We start from the raw sequence: 20,923 nt of genomic DNA, 5'->3' as shown, positions 1-20,923 counted from the left end.
GGGAAGATCTAAAAGTAACATTATTATTTTTTTAAATAACAAGATTTCCTTAGAATGTTTTAATAAATTTTTCAGTGACAATTTAACAATTTATATTGTAACCTTTTAAAAACGAAAATCCGGGTAAAAAACAAGGTTATTTATAAATGCGCGTTGATTCGAAAACCCGCGCAAAAAACGCGTAATCCGAAAATCCGCGCAAAAAAAGCATTAGTTCAAAAACCCGCGAAAAAAATCGAGCTGATACGAAAACTCGCGTTAAAAACCACGATAATCAGAAGTCCGCGCAAGGAAAACTAGTATAAAAATCCGCGTTGTAAACACTTGAAAAACCTAAGAGTTTTCTCTCATTACGTTTCAATTAAACTGACTCGTTACCAGCGCTACTCTCATATCTTTTGGTTTTCCTTTAACAAATATGTGTGTTTGGTTCCACGAAAGATATAGCCACTCTATTGACTGGCAGTGTAAATCCGACTGAGATAATAAAAATGGCGATTATTTTGAGCAAATGGAAAAAAATTTCTGCTTCATATAGAAATACCCTGCAACAATGTTTTCCAACAATAGAAGAGGGTTATCTATTAATTTTGGCTGTTAATTACACTACTTTTAGATATATGATTTGTTCCTGCATTGAAAAATATTTTAAACGAGTATGTAGAATGGTGAATAAAAGTAAATGAGTTATTAAATGCCCTAACATTTTCGGGGCGCTTGCTTTTTACGTGAGCAAAATCATCAGTTTCAGCATGGATTTTAATTTGCATGTCAAAATCATGTATAAGCACAAAGAACCACTTACATTTATATGACATGGACATGCTGGTTAAATTTTGAAATATGTCGCGGGTAAAAGCCAGACAAATATGCCTGAGAAATTTGTTGAATTGAAACTTCAATTTGACCAAGAAAAGTTTCATGATATGCATCTGTTTCACTGCGATCGATATGCTACAAATCATGTTACCTTATGGTCGAATAGAAACATCATTAGTAACAACTGGACTGGTTGCATATAGACTTCAAATTTACGCTTTTCAGGTTCCATAGTAGTAATGATGTTTGTTGCAGAGGCCGCAGTGGATTTTTCTAATTTGTCGCATAATGCTTACAGACACTTAGATGTAATTAAATATGTTGCTTGGGTTGTATCTAAGCAACGATCGCACAGCTAACATAGAACAATGCACACTATTTACAAATGCCTTGTTGAGAGTGTTTCATTGTTGAGTCATAAGCTCTACTATTACTTGCTCGAATCAAGAAACTCTTACTGCTTCCAAAATAAGGCTTCCGGAACCGGAACGTATGCAGCTTCCGCGCTGCTGCTGAGATATGTGACCAACCGGGCAAGTGATTTGCTTAAGCCGAAAGCAAATCCGAAAAGCCAGCAGATACTGGTGTAAGGAGCCGTTCCTAAACCACGTGGTCATATTTTGATCACTTTTTATACCCCCCGTACCCCCCGTGGTCTTCCGTGGTCTTTTGGCCAACCACCCCCCCCCCCCCCCTCCTTGCAACTTTAACCACGTGGTCCTTTCATTTGTCAAGTGCCAAAAATTCGCTTCAATTTTTATTATTAAGTTTTCAGTACATTCTATATTTCTAAAATGCAAAAGCTTTATTCTTGACTTGGTAGCAACAATAAATTTTAATTCAGGAAAAAAGACCTCGTGGTCACATCGTTAACCCCCCACCCCCGTGCGTGGTCTTCCGTGGTCTTCTGACAAACCCCCCCGTCCCCCTCTTTATGACCACGTGGTTTAGGCATCATTCAGCAAAAGAATAAATTAGTTTGGCCAGAAGCAAATAGAAGGGTGAAATAGACTTCACCCTTTTGCTCAGTTTCATTACATTCTTTCAGATCCTTTAGATGAAATTTCGCATATCATTTTTATAACCAGCAGAACAACACACACGCAACGATATATATAACGAGTCAGTGCGTATCAACGTGAAAATTGTGTAAATTCGTGTTAATTTATTATAACTAAGACAATTATAACACTGTGCTACAGCCAGGCCTGGATTTAAGGGGGGCCAAGGGGGCAAATGCCCAGGCCTTCCGACACAAGGGACTCGTCACTTTCCAGCGAAGCGTTAAGTAACTTCAAAATTTTAAATTTTCTTACCTCTAATTTCTTCAAGCAAAGAGGGCCCCACGAAAATATCTGCCCCACCTAAATGTAGAGTATAACATTTGCTCCTACTGGAAATTTTCCAAACACCCTCAAAATCTGAAGTTATGGTCAAAATACGGTTTTTTTGAATCTCAGCACATATAATTTTTTTAACTCAGTCATTTATCATTGGATTTTCAATATTCAGGCAGTTTTAGAAAGGAGACAAATAGTCAAAATATATGCAGGTTTGTACTAGGTAATATCAATAAAACATGTTGAGTTATTTGAGTTTAAGTCTAATTTTTTAGACCTTTTCACGCAATTTTTCAACTTAATTTGAAATTTGCTTTTTATTTTTGTAGCAAAAATGCCACAAATACACTAGAATTTTGAAAGTATATTCAATTCCGAATCAGATGAAAGAAGTTTTGTGGAAATCGGATGATATTTGGCTAAATTACATATTAAAAAAAAAACAGAATTATTGGCTTCTATCGCACAAATTTTTTCACGGTGCTACAAATGATGTAAATATGCAAGAACTTCTGATGTGACCAAGTAGCTTTAGTCAAGTGTTACAAACACAGGAAAAGTACACAAAGTTTTGTAAATGATAAACACAACAGACTTTCATTGAAAGCAGAAATCGGAGCCTCGAATGATTTTTTTTTCTACCTTAGTTAGATTTGTTCCGCATGCTTTTAATAAATTATTTCATATGGGATACGTTCACAAAAAAAAATTCAAAAAACATGCACCCATAAGGAGAAACAATGTCTTTAGGAGAATTGAAACTCATAGACGTTTATCAAACTTGATAATTGAAAGACATTAATTTTTTTAAAACCTCGAAATTGAAACTAAAATTGATACAGGTCGGACTCGATTATCCGGAGACTCGATTATCCGGGGGCCCGATTATCCGGGGCTCGATTATCCGGAGAAAATGGCTCGATTATCCGGAGTATTTTTTTTTCTTCTGTACTTCTATAATGTACTTTTGTCTTCCGGGTCATTGGGAGTTTCGGGGTTGTTCAAAATTGTAACAAAAATGCCCCGTTCTGTTTAGGTAGTTCGTTTTCAGCAATTTTCTCGTCGTTCCTTCAACCAATTCTTACTCAACAACCTCCAAAGCAAGGTATTATGATTTTTAGTTGCCGATGAGGACAACCACTATTGGTCAATCGATTTCGAATTTATGGCCGGAACATATTTCTGTAATATAATGGCCATGATGTAGAACTTAGAACCACAAGCTGGCCTGTTTCGGGGGTGTTCCGGATACTCCTGGATCATTGAACCAAAACTCATCAAGCAATATCAATAACGATTTGAAATCCGCAAAATAGCCCATTAGTGGCCATACCGAGCGTCTCGGTCGTTATAGGTCACTTAGGAAAAAAATCATGAGTGTTGTCAAAATCGAACAGGGTCTGTATATGTAACACCTCAATTCTTCTTAATATTTAAGATAATAAAACAATGTATAACAAATGCCGACAAAAAAAGTCTAAAGACAATTTTTTATTTATTTCGTCGGCACATGTATTGTGTACAACATACTATGATAGAAAACTCACTTGTCTAAATGAGAGATATTAAAAATTAAAAAATAAAAAATGGCTCGATTATCCGGAAGATTCGGTTATCCGGAGCGAAATGTTTTTCAAAACTCCGGATAATCGAGTCCGACCTGTAGTAAAAAACTTATAACTGTAGAATATGGACTTTCCTTGAGTTTGCGACGTTTCTAATGATATTTTGTTGAATATGAGTATGTAATTACAAGATTCGGTTGTGCTATTTTAAGAGAAACAATACTTATCATAAATAAGTTTAAAGATGTTTGACCAGTAAATAGTTAATGGGTTCAATAATGGCAATAAATGAAGCCGGCTGAAGTTAAACTCTGCTTCAGGTAACATGAAGTATCGTTTATGCGACAGTATTTCATCTAATTATTGAAACAAGCAAAAATGCTGTTTGTCTGAAAAAATGAGATTTCGACTGTTTGAATATTCAACAAAGTATATGAAAAGACACTTATAAAAGGATAAAAATAGTAACGGAATGCGAACATGTTCATGGATTCAAATTTGGATTGATGGAAAATGTTGCGCTGACTGAACTGATTTTATTCGTCGTGGCATTCGCTCCATTTGCTTCAAATGCTTCAATTTGATATTATATTTTTGAGTAACGTATTAGACTTGGTCATCTCATGGTCACATGATAATACTTAAACCAACAATTGGTTAACAAATGGTCGAAAAATAAAAAACTAATTCAGAATTCAATTCGATTATAATAAGAATAAAATTACATATTATCCTAATTGAGACAACAAATATAAGAACGTAAGTTCCTCTCTCTAGCTTTTCATTTGTTATTTCAAACAATTTTCGACACCGAATGGTGATATCTCCTAGAAGTGCCATTGCGTGAATCTGTTTACATGAAAATTCTCACATTTCTCCACGACCAGACCGATTATGAATTCAAAAATATTCATGACAAACGACCCAACAGCTTGCCGGGTGATTTTTCCTCGAAACAAGTCCAATCCGAAAATGAAACAGATATCCAACGAAGACGACGCAAAAAAAAACCCGCCCCAGTGAACAAGTAAACAACAAAAGGCGGCCGATCAACCATTATACATAAACAAATAGAATCTGAAGCATTACCACTCATGGTTCGAGAGGATGATTGACGCCAAGCAGAGCGGCGGACGGCTGTTGGAGGAGCGAATGCAAAACCGAAATGGTAAACAGACAAAAGTGGGTGGTGGGTTAGTGGAGTGGATTTGCTCGCAGGCAGGTTGATTCGACCGCTGTAACGGTGGTGGTCATCCACTCGCTGGGAAAATTCACAATGGAGCGGTGTTGTTGGGGGTGGTGTTGGAGACCCAGGATGGACGACGGTTGACTCTAATGATGCTGACAGAAACGAGGTAGAGACAGGAAGTGGGCAGTGAACGGGTGGTAGACAAACGAAACAAAGCGGCTACGAAAAAAAAAACGATAGGAAAAAACTCACTCTCGTTGTTGCCTCGAGACGTGTAGCAATTTAACTTCGGAACAAATGAGGCGAAAAGCAAAGTCAATGCAGAAAGAGTCAAGCCGTAAAATTGTCTTCTTTTTCTTCTCGTTTGAGTTTTACTGATACTAGTTTAGAAAAAAATTCAACTGAATAGCAGTTCGATAAATTTAGAATACAAAATAAATGGATATGAAGAGATGAAAAGAATAGTGTTTATCTACAGGATAAAGCTAGAAGATATATCTATTATGTTTCACCAGTTTAAAAACAGTTTAAATCCATAAATTTTATGCCTTTCTACGTACATTTTTCCAACTAAATGCTTTCTAAATTGCAGTGCACTAAGCCTCTTGTTAGATAGCATGTGTTACACACACATAAATAAAAATCATAAATTACGTTTTCGAAGAAAGATTATGCAACCTTATGTTCCTGCTGGGCTGTGCGACATACGAAGCCAACTAACCAAGCTAAGGCACTCTGTCTGAAATATGCACACTTGAATCGGGACTCTACTCTGAGTGGCTTTTCCGCTGCAACTCCAAGACGCCTTGGAAAACGTGCACTTTACACATTGTGTCACAGTTCTCCTTATGGCAGCTAACACGTGCTGCAATTTGCTATTCGATGTAAGCTTCTGCTACATTTAGCGTAACCTTGCGTAAGGTACAAGGCAACGCTTTTGATCCACCTTTTTTTCCTCCGCTGGAGCGCGATGTATGGTTAGGGTTCGTTTTTCCGACCTTCGTTAAAGTGCTGCTGGTTGAAATTGAAGCAGTAGCTTTTGAGGACTGCAAAGCGGATATTTCGCTATCTACCTTAACTGCACATATTAGTGTCATCGTCATTTGAACAAGGCTTTCGTTTGAGATTTTTCCCTTCTTATCGATACTCAATTGACTAGATAGTGCAGAATAACGAGCGTAATGTGCCAGTGTGTCTTTTTCTGACACGAAATAATTAGTGTGGGAAAGTTCGGTCTGTGTGTGTGGGGCGAATGATGAGCTCACCGTTTATAAGAGCATCTTTAATCGTCTATAATTTACACCGATAATTGGATTACTTGATGCAAAACAACGCTTGCCTGTATTAAGGTAATAAATAAGTCCAGCGTACATTGCCACTTTGACTAGTAAGGTCTAGTGGCAAGCCCCGCGTGCAATAGAGCAAATATTTGCCGAAGAAAGTGCTCCAACATGTGGTAATTAGTGCTGGTGCATTCGCGCAGATACACAATAGTGTAAACGATGCAGCATAAGGTAGCGCACGGCAACCGGGCCGTGCAGTAATTTTACGGCTTAAACCCGTGCGCACACACACGCGGAAAAAATGTTTACAAATCTGAACTGCACTCAGCCAAACTTCCTCCTCTTTTGCAACTAACAAGCCCCCGTACATGCATCGCTTTGCATAGTGCTTCCAACTGGATACATAACAACAGCTTTGGTATACATGTGTAAATCGTCGGAAACACGCGGTGGGTATGACAAACTCACTGTTGTAAAAATCGATTTTCAATCGAATCCTTCTAGGTTTGCATGTTTTAAACAAATATTTTAATATTTTTTCAAGCACTACATTAATGAAAGAAAAAAACTTGTAGGATGTTTTGAATTTCAAAACCATTTCTTTTTCTCTAGAGGTTCGTATTCTGTATTAAATAATGCATCGAAATTTCGAGTCGGTTTGGACATGATATTTTGAGTTTAAAGCTCAACAAAGAAATTTTTCGTAGTCCTCTTAAGTTTGAATTTTTTCATGATAAAATTACCATAATTAATAGAAATTGAGTAATAAGGAAAAGGACTATAAACACTAATTAAATCAAATTGAAATAATATCGGTTTTTTTTTTTTTATTCTCGCTTATTTTCCGTCGGTCTAGTTCCGCCACTGTTGTGGCCAATCACCGACGCCCAGGGAGGCGACTCCACACCCAGGACCCTAACTCACGACCCGTTTATTAACGGACCGGCGCCAACGGCTTTACTTCCTCATGCGATGGAAGGCGTGATCCCAGAGATTTTTCGCCTCAGGAAATCTCCCGGTGTCGGCTAGGATTGAATCTAGACCAGTTTGGGTTGGTTGTGAGTGGATCACGCCACCTCACAACCATCGACACCTATGTCGGCGTTGGGATTCGAACCCAGGCGTCGAGCGTGGCTGGCGGAGACGTTACCAACCACACTAGGCCCCCGCTCTAAATAATATCGGTTGAATCATGTAAAAAATAAACTTTTTAATTTAAATATTTGCAACTAGGTCTCCTGCATCAAGAGAAAAGTTAATAATTTTTTTTTTGAAAATATCGCGTGGAATCGATGTGGAATAAAGTTATGCAGAACTATGAGTGATTTAATTTATAAATCTTAAAAGTTTTGAGAAGTTTCCCACAATACTTTTTTGTTGAAATTTTATGAATTGCTCGAGTTTCCTAATAACAAATAAGAAATAACAGGAATTTTTGTTTCAAAGAAAGATTGTGATGCACATTTTATAGTTTAGTTTATGACTTAATTCAAAATGCTGGTCACTGTTACCTTTTAGTTAATCATGGAAAAATATTTTCAAACAATGTGAGGTTTCATAAAAAAACTCTGAATGTGACAACTCTTAACGTTCAGCGTAGGTCATAATTCTAATAAAAATATTGTTGAGAATGTTGCGTGGAATCGATTTCAGATAAAACAACTTGCTTAAAAAACAAATAAATACACATTTTCTTCGCTAACAAACGGCTTACAAACCGCTGTGCTGGATTGAAGTTCATCATATTCAACGTTCCAATGCAAAAAATAAGGAAAATTATATCTCCTTATGTTTCAAATACTGTAGTTTCGTTACAGATTCGTTTACAGATACTGATAATGGCATAATTATGAGAGTAACAGAAAACAACTGCAAAAATGTACCAGGGGGCCCACAATACGCATAACGGGTGTTAAATAAAAAATGAGAATTTTTTCAATCACATATAAAAAAAATTTTTTTTTCATCGATTTCAGTATTTTTTATTAATAACATAATGTATTTTCTTCAAAAAAATATCAGTGAATGTTTGAGTAAGGGCCGTGGTCCGCTGTTCGACGCAACTTTGTTGCGATGCTCTCACAAGAACGTTGTACGGCACTTACGTCCATTTTCCGGATACAATTTCGGAATCTTGTAGTCAGTTGCTTCGTATCCTTGGCCCTCCAATTGTTTTTATATACTAGGGCTCTGAGTGTGCCAAAGAAATCCACTGTTGGGCGGCACTGGGGCAGGTTTGTTGGGTTACGATCTTTCGGCACGAACGGTATCGTTTTCTCCTCAAGATACGCCAGCGTCTTCTTGGCGTAATGGGAAGACGCCCTGTCTGGCCAGAAGACGTACTTCCCATCCGCGTGATGCTGGTTCAGGAACGACAGCAGGATTTTATCGAGGCACTCTTCTTGATAGATTTGTTGGTTGATTGCCAGACCGCTGGGCTTAAACCAAGGCTTTGAAATGCCCCGGTCGGAAATGGCGATGTACAACATAATCTTTTTTTCAAACTTGTGCTTGAACTTGTATTTCACTTCAGGCAGTGTGGATGACTTGTCGCTGGAGTAGTAATTATCATTTCCTGGAATATGCGTTTTGGACAGCGGAAAATAGCTTTCGTCGTCCAGAACGAAAGACGTCCCGCGGTATTTTTTGGTCATCCACCGACATGTGTTTTAATCGTCTCAATCTGCTCCTCCGTGTACTCCGGCGACCTCGTCTTCTTCCTGCAGACGATTCCTTCCATCTTGAGGGTCCGATGGATCAATACGTGGGAGCAGCCATATTTCCGACCGGCGTCACGCAGGCTGGTTGCGTCCTTGTTGTCAAACAGCTTCTTTAACGATGTCTTTCTCTGCTTTGTCATTATCGTCACCGGACGACCCCTTCCGACCTTCCGCTATACGTTCAGGGAACCCAGGATACGATATACCGTACTGACAGGTACATTTTCTTCCTTAAAATGTGTCACCGTGAACTTTTTTCCTTGCTGGAAATGCGTTTCGTAGAACCGTACGATGCGTTCGCGGAGCACGTGCTGTTTCGACGCCATCTTTGCTTTGACTAAATTCAAACTAGCAAAACCAAACACGCCTACTGTTTCTAGGGAGCCCAAAGAGCAATTTTCTTGGAGAATGAAAATTTTACGCTCTGTATTTGAGTTACTGAAAGGTATTGAAAAAATTCTCATTTTTTATTTAACACCCGTTAGGGTCCATTATACGCATACAGTCCTACTTTTTGTATATAAAAAATCAAAAGAAACAGCTGCTTGAGTAGGATAACTCAGAATAACCGATGGAAGTTTTCTGAAAATCTCTCAAATTTTTGCCTAAATTGAGTAAATCTGGCAGGTGATCCGCTATAGGTTAACTTCCCCTTATTTGCATTTCAAATTATTCACAGAAATTGTTTAGAGGAATTCATTTGTTTCTCATTTTTAGATGTTTGATCTTAAAATATCTTAAAAACTACAAGAGTTTTGGCCTTGTCTAATATACACTATAGAAGAGTCTATGTCTGAGTGCACAAACACATCCTTTTGACGTAAGACTATGGATGGTATAAAAAATTGCTTCGGCTGTTTTGTGAGGCTCAATACGCAGAAAAGCAATTGAAAATTACTACGGAGACCGTACACTACCGTACGTGAGTTGTCGAAATTTGCGTAATATGAAGGCATTTCATACCATCGGCTGTAGATAAGATTGTTGTGTCACCGATTACTACCAAAACCGTACGCAACCGTACGGGTCAACAGACAGACACCAACTGCTCAAAAGTTGCACCATATAGCAAGGTGTTTTATACCTTAACTCTTCATTGAAGAGGACTGAAGTTATATATATAATTATATATGAAGATATAGCTATACCTACACAGTAAAAAAAATTCAATATTACGCGTAACGTGAAATATCTTCTCATTCAAATTTCAGTTACTTCAACGTAAACCATGATTTTGTTTGAAAATTATGTGCAATATCATTTCAATTTCAGTCGTTCTGACGTATACCACGATTTCGTTTGAAAAATGTGTGCAATATCATTTGAATTTCAGTTAGCTTCTGACGTAAACCACGAGTTTGTTTGAAAATTAAGTGCAGTATCATTTAAATTTGCGTGGAATATTATGGAATTTTCTATCATAAGCGATGGAGGCAATTCTTTATATGCGATGCGACATAAAGACTTTATGTCAAATCACCTATAAAGAATTGCCCCCATCGCTTATAATAGAAAATTCCATAATATTCTAAGCAAATTTAAATGATATTGCACTTAATTTTCAAACAAACTCGTGGTTAACGTCAAAAGCAAACTGAAATTTAAATGATAGTGCACACAATTTTCAAACAAAATCGAGGTATACGTCAGCAGCAACTTAAATTCAAATGATATCGCACATAATTTTCAAACAAAATCGTAGTATACGTCAGAAGCAACTGAAGTTTGAATGAGAAGATATTTTACGTGACGTGTAAAATTCAGATTTTTTTTCTGTGTATATCTATCTGTTAAAGAAATCCTCGCAACACTAAAAGAACAGGATGCTTCGAAAGGTCCAGATGGAATTCCACCATCACTTATGAAAAATCTTGCTCCTGCTTTCGTAAAACCTTTGTTTTGGCCTTTCAACTTATCCCTTACATCCGGACAATTTCCATCAGTCTGGAAAAAAACCTACCTTATACCGATTTAAGTCAAGTGAGAGACCTGATATCAAAAATTACCATGGCATTGCAATGATATCATGTATCCCCAAACTTTTTGAAGCTATCGTAAATCAAAAAATATTTAATCAGGTACTGAACCGCATACATGTAACCAACATGGTTTTTACAATGGAAGGTCCACGGCTACCAACTTACTTGAATTTGTTGATTTCTCTCTTGCGTCTATGGACAGAGGCAACTTTGTGGAAACTCTATACACGGATTTTAGTGAAGCTTTTGACAGAGTAGATATTTCCATGCTTATGTTCAATTTAAAAAAAAAACTGGGATTTGAGTCAGGCCTACTTAGATGGATTGAATCTTATTTGACAAATAGGTCACAAACGGTTAGGTTTAAGGGACACGTTTCTGTACAGTAACTGTTCGCTAACTGGGTGCTGTTTAACTGGGCTGCTTTTTAACTGGGCGTTCGCTAACTGGGCTATAGCCCAGTTAAAAAGCAGATGAACGTCAAAAATCAGCGTTTGGCATATTGCTGTCAAAACGAGATAGGGGCACATGAATAGTGAATTGAGATTGATTTTTTCAGTTCAATGGATTTTGGTTGTCATCACACATGCGATCCACTAGATATTTATCTATTCGTTTCCAGGTCAAATAAATGTTTTATGAAAAGAATATGTTTCCAGGCAACGGTAAGTGCATATAAAGCACACGCAAGGCTAATAATTTATTTTTTCTTATTTTCTGTTCATCAGTCAGGATTCTTAGTGCATTGATTTGAAACATTTTCAAATTTTCGCTGAGAGTTTTGCCTAGCGCCATTACATCGAAATCCCCCTCGATATTTGACGACATTTGAAATGTCAGCCCAGTTAGCGAGCGACATTCGTTAACTGGGCTAGGCCCTCAGCCCAGTTAGCGAACGAACAGTGTACCAGTAAAAGTGACATCTGGAGTTCCACAAGGCTCCCATTCAGGCCCTTTGCTTTTCATTTTATTTGTTAATGACGTTATCCTTGTGTTGAATCGTCTCATAGCATTGATATATGCCGATAACATGAAATATGTACAAGAAAATAAAAAATAAATCAGACAGATAGCAATTCCAACCAGAGGTTGACATTTTCTACATTTGGTGTCAAAAAAAGTCTTCTTGATCTCAACGTAAAAAATGTATTATTATATCCAACACAAGGAAAAAATTCTGAACATTCCTGCTGCACTCTTGGACATCAAGTTGTAGAAAGGTGTTATCAAACTAGAGATTTAGGAGTAATTATTGATTCTAAGTTAACATTCATTGATCACTACAATACGATCATCAATAGAGCCAACAGTATGCTAAGTTTTATAAAAAGGTTCAGTTATCATTTCGTAGACCCGTACACTTTAATAATTCTTTTTGTTACATATGTTAGATCTATTTTAGATTACTGTAGTGTTGTTTGGTCGACTTATCAAGACGTCCATTCCAATAGAATCGAATCCATACAAAAACAGTTTTTGTTATATGCACTAAGAAAACTAGGTTGGAATTCATTTCCTCTCCCTTGTTTTGAATTATTAATATAGAAACGCTTTAAAAAAGAAGAGAAATTACTTCGGCAACTCTTGTAAACGATTTAGTTTCACAACGCATAAGTTCGGAAAATTTGCTTGGAAAACTCAACTTTTATGCTCCTACACGCACTTTAAGAACGCGAAAAATTTTTGTACTAAATTCTTATAGAACAGAATATGCCATGGCCGGGCCAGTTAATAGTATGATGAGTCTTTTTAATGAATATTGTGAAGTTATTAATTTTACGATGTCACGAAAGGCTCTAAAAAAAAACTTGAACACTACAATAACATAACAATTTTAGGCATCTTCAAATGTTTAGATAAACAATTTAGTTGCTAAAATATTCTTCTGAACATCCTAAAATTAGTACTCTTGAACGAAAACAATAAAAGTGACGATTAGAGAATTTTCTAAATTTTCATTTCAAATATTGAAGTAAAGAAAGAATTTGAAAAAAATAATATTAATAACAAAAAAAAATTCAAAAAATGTTCATGTCATTTCTTTTTTCAACCTAAGCTTTGTAGATAGATAATTCAGCTGTCTAAAACTCTTCTGGACATCACAAAACGGCACTTTTAGGTTCATGTCAATGGAACATTTTCTACGTGAAACAGTATGTGGATATAAAGAAGTTTTTGTTGCTAAAAAAGAGACGTATATACTGCCCATAATTCAAAAATTGGCTAATATGCCGTAGGCATCAAATCGATAAAAACGCCTTTGAAAGGTTTTTATCGGTACAACATATTTTGACTGCTCATGACAACTTTTTTATTGAGTATGTCACCCTTCATATATGCTGGACCCTTGCCGTTGAGTTGAAACAGAGAAATCTGTAGAAAAATTCCATTGCTACGTATTTTTAACACAGTAGCCGTTTTTTTCAATTATAAACGAAAGGTCAGTTGACAAAACGGTGTGCAATTCGGCTAATATCCATACGATGTGAATTATATCGTACTCGTTGGTGATGCAAATGGTTTTAAATTCAATAAAACAACACGGAAGCACAAGTGAGGATGAAAAGGACGACGAGACAATTGTTACGTGCGGCAATATAATAATATAACGAAAATATTATTATTCATGATAATCTCACAATCCACTTTCCTATTTTTTCTCATCAAATCCAAAATGAAATCTGAATCTTATCTTTATCAATAATACTCCTAGTCAAAGAGCTAAATATCATTTTTTTGAATGTAAAGGTTTATGACAGAAAGAAACAGTCACACGTTTTGATCATTGGGTTTCGCAGTACAACAAATAAAATCTTGTTGCATCAAATATTCTTCGTGAAAAAGTCAAATTTGATGCAATGGCCTTACGATCGCTCACCTGTCGCCAGTAACCACCAAGCTACAACACAATTTCGAAAGTTAGAAGAAACACAGTTCAGTAATAATACACTGGTTCGTGAACATGCCACAGGTTCAAATTGGATATTGGATATTAGCCAAATTCTCAATTATTCTGGATATTAGCCAAAATTGTTTCACGTTTGCTGCCTTCCCAAATGCATTTTTTGACAATCGGCTTCCGTAGGGACCTTGTTTAGGGTGTGTACCATCACGAGAAACTGTTTTCTCGATTTTGGTAAAAATGGCATATTAGCCAGTTTTTGAATTATGAGCAGTATAGCCGTACGCGTCAGAAGACATACCCACCATGACAAATTCCGACCGTGAGTCTACTTTCGTATCATTTTCACAGCCAGGCTGTTGCAGTCAGTATTTATAAAATTTTCCTTACGTTCAGGTAATAGAAAAAGCAAATATTTCAGAGGTAGTTGAACGAAATTTAAGATCCGTTGAAAATCATAACACAGAAATGAAATATGAAAAAAAGATGCTCAGAATTAAAATTAAATTATAAATAATGATTGGAGTAATCGGAAAATCAAATATGAAGAGTTAAAGAACGCAGAATAATTTTTTATTTTGTTTTCTACACTGTGGTATATTTTATGGAAGCGACAATGAAATTTCTCGGGATGTTGCATCAGATTTCAAACGATAATAACAGCTTAAGTGCCAGTTCGCGAGAACCGCAACCGTTTTTCTGAGGGTCGTTGTTTTGATGTTCTCCGATTGGGCTGAAATTTTCAGCGTATGTTTGTCTAATTAAGGTAGGAAGTTTTGCAAAATTTAAATTTTTTTATTGAGGTTAACAGGGGGAAAATTGCTCTGAAAATGATATGTCCAGAAACGTCTGAATACTAAAAAGTGCAATAACTCTTGCTAGACTTGATGCATTTTTCTAAAAACTTGTGGTATTATTCTACACTAAGAGTACTTCAAAACGCATGATCGCAATATATGGTAGCATGACGAAAAAAATGCATTTTTCTTTTAAAAATTGTCAATTTTCAGGGTCATTGTACTCTTCTCAACATCGCTAGGAAAAAAATCTGAATATAACATTTTGTAGAGAAATTCAAGAGCTTTGATGTCATGTATAAGCCAATTGTGCCAAATGGGGTAAAACGGCCCTAGAAGGGTTTTTTCCAAAAAATCCGTCAAAATCACTAAAATTACTATATTTCCTGCTAGACATAATAGATTTTGCCGAAAATTTGGATAATCACTCTACCTCACGAGAACTACCTTCTTTACAAGGAGATACGCCAATTGGGATAAAACGTTCCGACGAACTTTTTTAAAAAAAATGCCGTCAAAATCACCAAAACTGCAAGAACTCAGGTTAGACATGATAGATTTATTGAAAATTTAGATTTCCACTCTAGTGAAATACATACTTAAGGGCACGATGACAAAAGTGACAAAAAAATTTACATGACGAAAAAAATATATTTGTCTTGGAAAATACGTGGCGATTTTCAAGTCCACTCGAAACAGTACTCGGCGAACAGTCCAGGACCCGCAGTTAGCATTTTAATAAAGAACTTAAGAGCTTTCATTTGATATAAAATCAAGATGCATCATTTGGAAGCTGAATAAAAAGGACTAAAGTTTGTCTTGGATTTTTCACTAAGTTTCAAGGAAAAAAATATTGTCGATACGACGATTGCGAAAATAAATAATTCCAACCGAGTTTCTACTTATCCGTGGAGCAAATAAAATTATTATTTGCACGATTCCCTGCAATATTTATCCAGGCCAAACTTAGCGTAAAGGAAGATGCTGGTTTGATGAACGTTGAAGAACATCATGAGTATAAATTGTTGGGCATTAGTGTTCAGAGTCGTGATTTTTTTAAATGATTGTTCATTTTTATTGATACAACAGCAACCAGAGTAACATGATTTTTTGCCAATACTCTGGAAAAAAAAGCGAAAAATGAGACCGATGACAATAAATTTAAAAGTAAATCAAATTAAAAAGATGAACATGAAACTCAAACAATAACTTACTTCATTTGCTTCAACAAAACTCGAAATATTGCAGTCTTCTCATCGATAATGTCTTTTACTTTGTTTAATGCTCTTCTTGAAACTTAGTGGAAAAGTCAAGAAAAACATCAGTCCTTTTTAGTCAGTTTCCAAATGATGCATCCGGATTTCATATCAAATAAAAGCTCTTTAGTTGTTTTATAAAATGTTAACTTTGGGTCCTGGACTGTTTTTTGTAGAGAAAATAGCACCCCGAAAATCGCCAAATATATTCCAAGAAAATTTTTTTTTCGCCATGTTAATCTATCTGGCACTTAAGTTCGTATTAAGCTGGAGTGATAATCTAAATTTTTAGTAAATCTATCAAGTTCAACCCGAGTTCTTGCATATTTGGTGATTTTGTCGGCATTTTTCGAAAAAAAATTCTTCAAGGAACGTTTTACCCCAAATGACGTATCTTCGGTGAAGTAGGAAGTTCTTATTGTCCAAATTTTTTAGCAAAATCTATTAAGTCTAACAGGAAATAGCCGGTTTTTTGAAAAAAAAAATTGAAATTTTGCGAAACTTTCTACCTTGAATAGACAAACAAACACTTAAAATTTCAGCCCAATCGGAGAACATTAAAACAGCATGCGGTTGCGCCTCTCGCGAACTGGCTCTTAACCAGAAAGTAGAATAATTTTGTGATGCGATAGTTAAGTAGTGAAAAGTACTGAATAGTCTCAACGTTAAATCTACGTGTACAACTAACCAATCAAGTTCGAATACCGTCTGCCGGGGTGAGATTTAGCCAGGGGGGGGGGGGGTAGATTGAGCCAAAACGGGAAATGTTTGTATGTTACATTACTCGAGATTTCTAGAACCTAATGCCTTAAACTTAATACTGTATGAAACATGACATATTTATTCACAACTTGAAATAGAATATAGATAATATTAGTGAACTGTTTTACTTAAATAATGTTTCAAAGTACGGGCTGAAAAACACGCGCAAATAACGTTACCAAAAAATGTCCCATGCAAACCAACCCGATCAAGAAATCACATCAACTTACTGCTCAGATGGTACGTTAGGATGTCGTCTCCAATGTGTTGAGGAAATATTATGCATTGAAGCTGTGATGGCTCAGAAAACAATGTTTTTCCAAACTGTACACTTTTCGAGCCCTTTTGGGGTGAGATTGTGCCAAGCTATAATGAATGGTACAGGGTGCGGAATTCACATTCACGACAAAAAAATATCAGTATAAACCAAAACACTTGCATTGTTTACATAGGGTATGTTGGCTAACAACTGTTAGATGGAAATTTACAATGACTCAAATTACTTATGGAATGTAACAAAATTTTATACACCTATTCTATGTAAACTAATGACTTTTAGAGCATGGAGGAAGGGTTGTGGGTATGTTTCCAGCGGTTTTGAGATCTCCAATTGAATATACAGTGGTCAATGACACATAATAATTGAAACGAAAAGCCTTCTCAGGCTTTGTGTCCTAACGTTTTCCCTTTCTAAGCTACCTGGAGACGTCGCTATGTGTTTAGGGACTGTCCATGAGCCACGTTCTCATAACTGGTTACTCCAGATATTGATTTGATCCAGTCATAAATTTTTCTATAATTCATATGAAACGTAGTTTCTGGTCAACCCCCTACAGCCCCTTAATAGTCCACGTTGTTTATGGTCGTCTCTATACTTACTGTTTAATCATGTTATTCATGTGAATTATTTGTAGAACCACTACTGTTCATTTAACAGGTATTAAATTAAAATTTTTGTTTTTGGCACAATCTCACCCCATAGAAGGGGTGAGATTAGGCCAAAGTTCATTCAATTTTAGCAAAATTATAGTTTATTGTAACTTGACCATATTTGCAGCAGTCGTTAACTAAACATTTAAGTGTGCATTGACGTGATTTGGATCAAACTCATTGCCTAAATGTGTACATTACAAGCTAAGAAACAAAAACGTGTCCTTTTTTGGCACAATCTCACCCCGGCAGACGGTAGTATAGTTGACGTATATTCTAGTTCATTTCTGTGTCGATAAAAAATGTTTGAAACATATGTAACAATTTTTTATATAATCTTCATATGAGCAGAACTACTGATCAGCCAGTCAATGTGCCATTAAACGAAATAAAAACAATATCGCACACTTAGCCTTGGGGCTAATAGCGGTCTCGATCAACTAGATTATAGTTGAGAGAATTCGTTATCGATATTGTTTTTGGCACATTTTGCATGTGTAGGATAAGTACAACGATACACCGTGCCCCAGTACTGAGTCGAGAAAATTTCCAGCTCGAAAAGTTCCTTGACTCGATCGGGAATCGGAATTAAACGGAATAAGTAACAATCAAACGGCGCAATGTTTAGAGTACCATAGTGGGTGAGGTAGGTCTTCCCATTAATAGACACGCTGAACCAGGTTTCTGTAAAGGACTGTCTTTCCGCGACAGCGAATTTTAAACTAATTCGTCCCTCATTGTATTTCACAGCTCTCCCTGCTCCCTTTACTTTCGGTACATAACCCGACAGCCACTGACGATAACGCACACATGCAATGCCAAACTGGCCTGTATTTTTATCTCCTCATGTCTGTTGGTTCTTCCAAGCTAATGACAGCATTAAGAGCGCGAAGTCCTTCGGCACAAATGATAATGATTCACCTTACAGCCCGCTCGGATAAGACCGATGCTATAATAGTAGCGAGACGGTGCGAAACACGTTTTGTCTCACGTGGCGAATAATATCAACAATTTGAAATTATATTAAATAGTTCGATTCGTAGTTTTTACAACACAAGACAGCTTCTTTGCCTGCAACCTATAGCTGTATGTGAGCTTTCATGAATAGCTTATTCATGAGTCTGTCGTGATTGCAGGAGAACGCAGTCTTTAGTATAGTGTCACACCGAGGTACTTTTACGGTAACGACTTTGGCAGTATGAGGCCGAGCGTTGTCATGCAGTAAAATCACTTTTTCGTGCTCAGTTTGAATGGTGGTCGTTTTTCGCGCAGTTCTGAACTTTATCGATACCTTTCCCAGCTCATACTAAGTACTCTCTAACATGTTTTTTTTATTTTGTCATGCAAATGTAGACTACCTACAAGATTTCATGACAGTTCTACTTATAAAGTTTACAATGTTTTTCTTTTGTACTAAGCATTGTTTTTAGGGTATTTAAGACAGTTTTGTATGTTCTTTTGATATCGTTATATGTTCTTTTCACATTGTTATGCCAGTGGTTTTGCAATGTAGAGTATATTGACATGGTGCATGCGAATTTTGGGACTATTTTTTGCACAGTTTCTTCTGCACAGTTTTCCGAAAAAAGTTTTCTTGTTCTAAGATTCCTTGAGGGTGTATTAGAGCTGAGTTGTAAAAGTAACATTGACGAAGGACAGCATTGCAAATTTGCGGAGCTTTTTGAATGTATGCGAATCAATGAGCGAGAAACGTGCTTCATACAATGGCAGAGGAAATGCAGTCTAGTTCAAGATGCGAAGCGTGTATAAAAGGAATTTGTTTTGGACTGATTCTAGGCGTTCTTCGTGTGCGGCAGAATAAGGGTTCCATATGGATTTTGGAATAAATTTGGTATATTTTTACTGCTGTCAAAAAAGGTGGATGAACTTAGAGAAAAACTAATTTATTTCTCATGAAGCTACATTTATTACGAACTTGTTCCGGCATCATAAGAGAGCTTCGTCGGAAGGCCGATAACGGACCATTTTTCAATTTATTTTTGTATGAACCCCACTGTCACCAGCAGTTTTTTATCTTTTATAGCATAATCATTTGAGAAAGGTAGCCGCAAGGTTACAGAGTCCGCTTCGACAAGCGAGTGGTGATAGGTTCGAATCTTAGTAAAACCGAGCCATTCGTTGGTTTTTTCTTAGGCTCTTCCAAACAAAAAATTTTCTCCAGAGTTAATAACCTCCGATCTAAAGCTTCGATAATATCATAGACTATAGCACGTTATACGCTGTTAGAGCTATAGCTTGCAGGAGGATATGATAGGGACGATAAGGAAGACAGTAGGTTACTAAGTCTGAAGGAGAAGACAAAAAGCACTATAACCCGGATCAGGTTACTTTTCAGTATGTAGCACTGCAAAAGGGAAAAAAAATTGCAAACAGCAAAAACGTCCAGACAATGCTATAAAAGATAAAAAACTGCTGGTGAAAGTGGGGTTCATACAAAAATAAATTAAAAAATGGTCCGTTATCGGCCTTCCGACGAAGCTCTCTTATGATGCCGGAACAAGAGCGTTGTACGGCCTGCACGTCGACTTTTCGAATGCACCTCTTGATTCTACCAATTAACCGTTTGCAGTCCGTTAAACTCCAGTTATTTTTGCACCGAAGGAACTCAACATCCCAAAGCAATCTTTGATTGGACGACACAGAGATAGATTCGTTGGGTTGAGTATTTGGGGTAGAAATAAAGTCGAGTGGTTGTTCATAGATTTCATGTTCATGGATAAAGGAAAAAGACCTTTTCTGTCCGCTACATTGGGTGGTCTTACACTACCTTCCTAGCGCATTATTGTTGAGGTTTGCAGGAAAGTATACAAATTCAAAAGCGGAAGATTTTCGAAATGAACTTCGAAGTGAACTTTTTGCCAAAATTGTTGTGCAGTTCATAGCGAAATGTACAAAGCGCTTGTGGAATGCTGCTTGTTTCGACGCCATTTTGAGCAGAACTGGGCAAGCACAAAACAAAAAAATACTGGCATAAAGAGATGATACTCTCATTTTCCCTGAGTGTATTTGTTGTGAAGTAAGAGACACTCAAAAAAAATTTAAATTTTTAGGTTGTTACATGTGTAATATTGAAAATTGTGGCTGATACGCTTGATAAAGCTCAACATACTGTTTGCTAGTATAAATACCTATATAAGTAATAATGATGAAGTTAAAGTGTTCTGCTAATCTTCATTCGGTGTCTTTGATCACTCTTAAGTCCCTAACAATCTTGCATTTTGTACAGCTTGATTTCCTAGAGATGTTGCAATATGTGTTTTTTTTTAATTTTTCACTAAATGTGATTACGTGATTTTTGATATTGAGTAGGCTTCTTTCCATCACTTGTAGAATAAATTGACTTCTTCCTGGAATTCGTCT

General features: G+C 36.6%; 1 protein-coding gene across 19 annotated transcripts in view; it reads left to right on the top strand.

The window, feature by feature from the left end:
- LOC129731640 (dual 3',5'-cyclic-AMP and -GMP phosphodiesterase 11-like) overlaps positions 1–20,923 on the top strand; it is a 328,537-nt gene that overhangs the window by 205,540 nt on the left and 102,074 nt on the right. Inside the window, exon 1 of one of the 19 annotated variants that reach the window (XM_055691784.1) lies at positions 6,606–6,645. The exons of 17 other annotated variants lie outside the window; for them this stretch is intronic. In XM_055691784.1, the coding sequence (XP_055547759.1) occupies positions 6,621–6,645 (25 nt within the window). In that variant the 5' untranslated portion in view covers positions 6,606–6,620. Of the gene's footprint in view, positions 1–6,605; positions 6,646–19,388; positions 19,395–20,923 lie in introns of those variants that run through there. One more of the 19 variants, XM_055691801.1, reaches the window with a different exon arrangement.

Source organism: Wyeomyia smithii, chromosome 3 (assembly GCF_029784165.1).
Source record: "Wyeomyia smithii strain HCP4-BCI-WySm-NY-G18 chromosome 3, ASM2978416v1, whole genome shotgun sequence".
In the NCBI taxonomy this organism is placed as follows: Eukaryota; Metazoa; Arthropoda; class Insecta; order Diptera; family Culicidae; genus Wyeomyia; species Wyeomyia smithii.
Note: the sequence above shows the minus strand (reverse complement) of the source record. Positions and strands in the feature narration are given on the sequence as shown.